General features: G+C 42.0%; 1 protein-coding gene across 8 annotated transcripts in view; it reads right to left on the bottom strand.

Moving 5' to 3' along the window:
* nav3 (neuron navigator 3) overlaps positions 1-7,500 on the bottom strand; it is a 143,650-nt gene that overhangs the window by 4,624 nt on the left and 131,526 nt on the right. For all 8 annotated transcript variants that reach the window (XM_083528978.1, XM_083528976.1, XM_083528975.1 and 5 more), the window contains 6 exons: positions 5,779-5,951; positions 2,605-2,758; positions 2,278-2,464; positions 1,734-1,831; positions 1,544-1,639; positions 262-430 (listed from right to left, as the gene is read on the bottom strand). In XM_083528978.1, coding sequence (XP_083385104.1) covers positions 262-430; positions 1,544-1,639; positions 1,734-1,831; positions 2,278-2,464; positions 2,605-2,758; positions 5,779-5,951 — 877 coding nt within the window. The remainder of the gene's footprint in view (positions 1-261; positions 431-1,543; positions 1,640-1,733; positions 1,832-2,277; positions 2,465-2,604; positions 2,759-5,778; positions 5,952-7,500) is intronic.

Below are 7,500 nucleotides of genomic sequence, written 5' to 3'. Positions count from 1 at the left end.
ACAGGCTACTGTATGTGCTCTTAAATTTTTACTAAATAGGCACTAAAAGTACTGACTTGCATTACTGCACACTGCATAATTATCTAATTATCTAAGTGTTTACTTAGAATGAGCCTGGATTCAGAACAGAGGTCTATAGAATTAGTATTAAAACTGGAAGCATGTAGTACTTCATTAGTACTTATTCCCTTTTTGGTACTTTTAAAAGTTTTAATAAAGTTATATTTGACGTTTCCACCTGGTTAAATACAAGCGTCTCACCTTTGAGAGTAATGTTGATGAGGTTGTTTTCTCCCACCAGGTATCCACAGGGCAGAAGATCAGGAAGTTCAGCAGCTTGAGAGCGTTCCACATCCCCCATCCTGTAACTCACGATACTGTCTGATTTCAGGCCCAGACTCGTTGAAGGATCCACACGGAACACATACTCCTGATAAACACCCCATTAAACACCCCATCAGTGACACTACAAACTACACAATGCTTTATACAAACAAAAACATCTGCTTTTACACTCACATCTGTACAGAACCTTGATAATAACTTTCTCTATTACTGCACAGTAAGAAAGTATATTGAGTGAGAACTGAATGAGTACTGAATGAATACTAAATGAGTACTGAGTGAGTACTGCATGAATACTGAATGAGTACTGAGTGAGTACTGAATGAGTACTGAATGAATACTAAATGAGTACTGAGTGAGTACTGCATGAATACTAAATGAGTACTGAATGAGTACTAAATGAGTACTGAGTAAATACTGAATGAGTACTGAGTGCGTACTGAATGACTACTGAGTGAGTACTAAATGAGTACTAAGTGAGTACTGAGTGAGTACTGAGTAAGTACTAAATGAGTACTGAGTGAGTACTGAGTAAGTACTAAATGAGTACTGAGTGAGTACTGAGTAAGTACTAAATGAGTACTGAGTGAGTACTGAGTAAGTACTAAATGAGTACTGAGTGAGTACTGAGTGAGTACTGAATAAGTACTAAATGAGTACTGAGTGAGTACTGAGTGAGTACTAAATAAGTACTAAATGAGTACTGAGTAAGTACTAAATGAGTACTGAGTGAGTACTAAGTGAGTACTGAATAAGTACTTAATGAGTACTGAGTGAGTACTGAGTAAGTACTAAATGAGTACTGAGTGAGTACTGAATAAGTACTAAATGAGTACTGAGTAAGTACTAAATGAGTACTGAGTGAGTACTGAATAAGTACTAAATGAGTACTGAGTGAGTACTGAGTGAGTACTGAATAAGTACTAAATGAGTACTGAATGAGTACTGAGTGAGTACTGAATAAGTACTAAATGAGTACTGAGTGAGTACTGAGTGAGTACTGAATAAGTACTAAATGAGTACTGAGTGAGTACTGAGTGAGTACTGAATGAGTAATAGTATTTTGATTATAATTATGTACTAGTTTGCAGTACTGCATTGATCTGTATATCAGGTAAATGTGGTCAAACTTCATGATCAAGCATCAGGAACGAGTTTCCCTGTCATATGATATGAGTATTCATTCCAAGTTCCAAACCTTGAACAGTCGGCGTATGACCCCATCCAGAACGTCCCACTTGGTTTTCCCACTGACACCGATGGAGCCGATGAGGTACTCGAGACTATTTAACCCCTGCACAAACAACATCTCATACTTTACCACTGGCAAACATTAAACATCAAATAATCCCCATGTTTAGTTAAAGACAGTGCACATTGAAGGTCACCTTGGTCCTGTTGGAGCCTCCACTGATGGTGACAAGAATGCGGACACTTCGTCCTTCTTTACGCAGGTTTCCCTCATAGCCATCGTCCAGCAGCAGGTCTGAAAGGCAGAAAGATTCCATCACATTTAGAGTTCCTATAGGAACTGTGAAGCCCTCAGACTGCTAAACTGCTAATGCCTTTATTCGCTAACTGGTAGTCAAAATGATCTCAATTTATTCTATTTTACGTTTCTTTCTTCCTGACTTACATCCTTCCTGACTGAAGTCTTCCTGACTGACTTCCTTCCTTTCTCAATGACTTCCTTTTTTCCAGACTTCCTGCTACAATAATTTATGTTTATAGTGTGTTTTTCAAAACTTAGGGTTTTAGCTCCTGTAAATAGGAGTCAAATCAGTGCTGCTGATTGGTCTAATCTGATCATCAGTGTGTTTGGAAATGAAAATATCACACTTTACTGAGAAACAGTCAACAACAACAAAGTAAACAATAGAGGATAAAAATTCCTCTCTCTTGTTGGTAAACCCCCAGCTGTGATCTTCCCACCTGACATGATGGTCTCGGTGAGGTTGAGGTTGTTGAGTGACAGGCCCAGTGATTGGCGGGAGGATGAGGAGGAGGTACTTGAGGTCTCTGAGGGGGGGCGGGGGGTTTTGGATGACATGGCAGAAGGGGTGGAGTTTCCACTGGATTTTAATCTGTCATTCTCCGCCTTCAGCAACTCGATCTCATTCTGTCCCAAAGAGAATGTGTGTAAATGAGTGTGTCCGTGTGTGTGTGTCCGCGTGTGTGTGTGTGTGTGTGTGTGTGTGTGTGTGTGTGTGTGTGTGTGTGTGTGTGTGTGTGCGCATGTGTGCATGTTTGTGTGTATACCTGCATGCGGTTCATGGCTTCTCGGATCTGGTCCAGGTGATGTGCTGAACTCAGAGCCTCCAGTCGGATGTCGGTAAGTTTCAGCTCCTTCTCCCTCAACTCGTTCTTTAGCTGCAGGATGATCTCAGCTTCAGCCTCGGTACACTCACATAGTCTGGAATAACACACACACACACACACACACACACACACACACACACACACACACACACACACACACACAGACACACAAAATCACTCTGTGCATCAAATGTTAGCAATCACATCAGTACAGCACACACCTGTATGAAGGATAAATCAGTCTCAGGTTCATATTCAGAGTGATGATCAGTGAGCAGTGAGGATCCTGTTATAACAATGTGTGTATGTGTGTGTGTGTGTGTGTGTGTGTGTGTGTGTGTGTGTGTGTGTGTGTGTGTGTGTGCTGGATCCAGTGCTATTCTACACTGTGTGTGTGTGTGTGTGTGTGTGTGTGTGTGTGTGTGTGTGTGTGTGTGTGTGTGTGTGTGTGTGTGTGTTCTGTTTAATGAAACATAGCATCACACCAGCAAGCTCTGTTCATACAGTTATATATCAGTGATAAACGAGATGTGCAACACATTCTCATTCTGATTACTATGATTTTTTTTTACATTTACAATACATTTATTTTACATGTTTAAATTTGAAAATTAAAAAAAAAATGTAATTTAAAAATGTAAAAATTTAAATTTGGTCTAGACAGTTGAAATTTAAAATTTAAATGATCTGAACGTGGAGCTCTATAAATCCAGAACTCAGCCCTGAACATCAGGAACTTTCCTCACTTAAACACTGATGCACCATTTGGACTCTGAATGCATCCCTGTACACACACACGCACACACACACACACACACACACGCACACACACACACACACACACACATACAAAGAGCTTCCTCTTGAGCAGTACAGGATGACCTTTAACAGATGTTGCAGAATAAAAGCATGAAGGAGGTTCTTCTGCTCTCTCTCTCCCCTGGAACTAACTGTAGCACAGAGTATAGTGTTCCCCCACCACGACCACAGCAGCCCAGGTGTGCAGAGAGCTGAGAAGGCTTTGTCTCAGCATAGCAGCTGGTCCAGATAGAGTATCTCCATGACTACTCATGGTCTGTGCATTAGAGCTGGGAGACCCCACGGTGAAGATCTACCTTTTCCTGAAACACTTAAACTAGCACTTTCCAGGTTTGCTTTGTCTTTTACATTCAAAATTATCTCGAGTTATATTCTGATTTATATGAAGTTTGTAATCTTGTGTACCAGTGTAGATTTATTCATTACTAGAGACTCAAAACAGTTTGGTACGTCGCTCTGGATACAGATGTCTGCTAAATGCCACAAATGTAAATGTAAATAAGACCCTCTACAGCCCATCTATAACCTGAACCTGAGACAGGAGAGGGTCCCTCAACTGTGGAAAATATCCTCCATCATCCCAGTTCCAAAGAAGCCATGCCCTGAAGAGCTGAGTAACTTCAGGGCAATCCACTCATATCTCACTTAATGAAGACCCTGGAGCAGGTGCTGCTACATCACATGAGTCCTCAGGTCCGACATGCCCTCAACCCTCACCAGATTGCATACCAAGAGAAGTTGGAAGTGAAGAACACCATTGTCTACACACTACACCGATCCCTCTCTCACCTGAACAGAGCCAGCGGGGCTGTGAGGATTACATTTCAGGATTTCTCCAGTGTGTTCAACACCATCCAGCTGCTGCTCCTCAGAGATAAACTGACAGAGATGGGAGTGGGCTCACACCTAGTGGCATAGATCATGGACTTCCTGACAAGCAGACCTCGTGTGACTGGGGACTGTGTTCTCTCCGGTACCCCCTGTACACATCGAACTTTTAATTCAACTCAGAGCTCTGCCATGTACAAAACTGTGTGGACGACACTGCTATTGTTGGCTGCATCAGGAGGGGACGGGAGAAGGAGTACAGGACTTTGTTACATGGTGTGAATTTAACCACCTGCACCTCAACACCACAAAGACCAGGGAGATTCCTCAGAAGACTGGAGTCTTTTAACATCTGCAGAAAGCTGCTGTTCTATCAGACATGGTGAGTGCCCTCTTCTATGCGGCGGTGTGCCGGGGAGGCAGCATTAAGAAGAAGTACGCCTCATGTCTGGACAAGCTGGTGAGGAAGACGGTTCGGTTGTGGACTCGGAGCTGGACAGCCTGATATCAGTGGCAGAGAGACGAGTGCTGAGCAGGTACCTGTCAATCATGGACAATCCACTGCATCCACTGCACAGCATCATCTTCAGGCAGAGGAGCAGCTCCAGTGACAGGTTGCTGTTACTGCTCTGTTCTACTGACAGACTGAGGAGGTCCTTCCTCTGAGTAAATCCACTCGGGGGGAAGAAGTGCTGACATTCCTCACTGTCCTGAACTGCACAACACTGTACATTATGCACATCCATAAGGTTTACTCTTTCACTTTAAAACACTCTGCGTTGCTCAGGACGTGTTAAAAACACTCCGATTTTGCACAGACTTAAACACTTATCTTTACATTTTTAGTGTTTAGTACTTTTTAGTATTTATTGCATGCCTTATACTGTGTTTGTGAATACTGCTGGAAATTGTACATTTCCCACTCGAGTGAATAAAGTATCTATTTATCTATACACACACGCGCACACACACGCGCACACACACGCGCACGCACGCGCGCACACGCGCACACACACGTTGTTAATGGGGTCTGTGTTGTATGAAATCTCACTAAGGTAGTCGCTATATTATTACCCACGATGCACTGCAGCCTTAGCTCTTTTCTACGGGTCAGGTGCAAAGATCACGCCAAATAACATTCAACTTTACCCATCATGCATCACTCTGCCTTTTACCGAGATCTGTGTTTGTAGATGACATGGCCATTTTGCCTTTTCTTTGCTACCCAAATATAGGACGATTTACTGACACACACACACACACACACACACACACACACACACACACACACACACATACACACACACACACATACACAGATTGCAAAGTTGAGAAAAAGAGAAAGAGACATTAAACACAAACACGTTAAATGTACATTTAAAAGAAAGAAAACACAAAAAAGACAAAGAAAAGTAAAAAGTCTCAAAACGTCTTTGTGTGTGTGTGTGTGTGTGTATATACACTCACTCAGTGGTGGATGAAGACGTGTGTAAGGCCTGTGTGCTGCTGTCCATGGGTGTGTGTTGCAGTTTCGGTGATTCCGGAACGGACGAGTCGGTCATTTCCTCGAGCTCATCATGAGACGTCTGCAGCTTTGAGCTTTTCTTCTTCCCAAAAGCTTGTTTAAAGGAGCTGCGCAACTGAGGACACACACACACACACACACACACACACACATTTTTTATTTTGATGCCCCTCCACACACAATGAATTCTGGGCTATTCTATTGACCAATTACTATTTCTAATTCTCTTTATACTATTCTAAATCCTTTTTATGTTCAGTTGTATTATTTTTGAGTTTGTATTGTTGCTTGTGTTATAGCAGCTACAAACACTCATCCCCTCACCAGTCTCTCTATATTCTCTCTATTAAAATCACAACTTAAAAAAAACTAACTTGTGTTAGTTGTTTTGAACATTTGAACAGCTTTAGCTCTGTTTGTTACAAAGCCCTGACTCTGGAGACTCTTCTATACATGATACATGAACATCTTCCAGAAACTTTACCATATCGATTGAATTGATGGTGTATTATCAGTAGTGTGTGCTGTACACATCCACGAGCTGTTGCTATGGAAAAGACAGCAAATGGGAACGAGCGCATTAAAATAAACCAATCAGGGCTGCTGTTGTAGACAATTAATCTCCTCACCACCAATTGCATACCAGATCTACAATCCAGCACTGCGATTAGAGAACTCAAATATTACACAATTCTGAGCAGTTGCTGGTACTCGATGTTCGGATGTCGGGGCTTCGGTGTATTTTGCAAATGAAGTAGTTATCTCATGATTATACTAAAGGAGAGAAAACCCAACATAAAACCTATTTTTCAACAGAGGTACAGACAACTGGGGGCAAAATGAAGTGCAAGAAGGGATGGAAAAGTTTTACATGCAACCTTCTTTTATTTATCTTGCATGAATCCAATCTTTAGAATTAACTACATGCAGCTTTGATCTAGAACAACTAGGTTACAGATGCAAAGACCCTCAGGTTCATTGTCTACAGCAGGGACGAGGTCTGAGTAAAGAATAGGACCAGTGAGACCCATTAAAACTTACCAAACAAGTATTTCCTGGTTCCTAGACGTACACGTGTCTGGTCCTACCCACTGCTTTGACCTTATTATAATGTCAATACATGACCATGTGAGATGATGAACTCATAACCTAGTGGGTCTAGAGCACACATTAAGGAAGGTGGCTCGGAAGTTAAGATTTAGAATGTCATGAATGCTGTGTTCAAAATCCCAGCACCATCTAGAAATGAGTCCTTCAGCAATGCTCAGCTGTATCCTGCCTTCAGAGCAAGTTGTCTTGGCTAAAAATATCAGCCAAACAAGCAGATGTACGTGTGACTGAGGTATAGAGACGATGTTGTGCATGGTTGTAGCTCGGACCCCCAGCAGGCGTTTCCCTATTAAGAGTGTTTATCTATTAATACTGGATCAAAATCTGCTGTCCTGGTCTGACAGAGAAGCAAGCATGTGCCTGGGCCATATGCAGTTACACACCTTCGGAGAAGACATTCAAAGACTAAAAATAGAAATCTAAGAAATAGAGCTCGCCCTGTCAGATATCCCTGTGTAACCCGTTACTGTGTGTGCCAGATGTACCATGAGGAACAGGTATATAATCTGAACTATACAATTATGTCACCTGGTTTCCTAAGGTCCATGAAATGA

This window comes from Silurus aristotelis, assembly GCF_946808225.1.
Source record: "Silurus aristotelis genome assembly, chromosome: 24".
NCBI classification, from domain to species: Eukaryota; Metazoa; Chordata; class Actinopteri; order Siluriformes; family Siluridae; genus Silurus; species Silurus aristotelis.
Note: the sequence above shows the minus strand (reverse complement) of the source record. Positions and strands in the feature narration are given on the sequence as shown.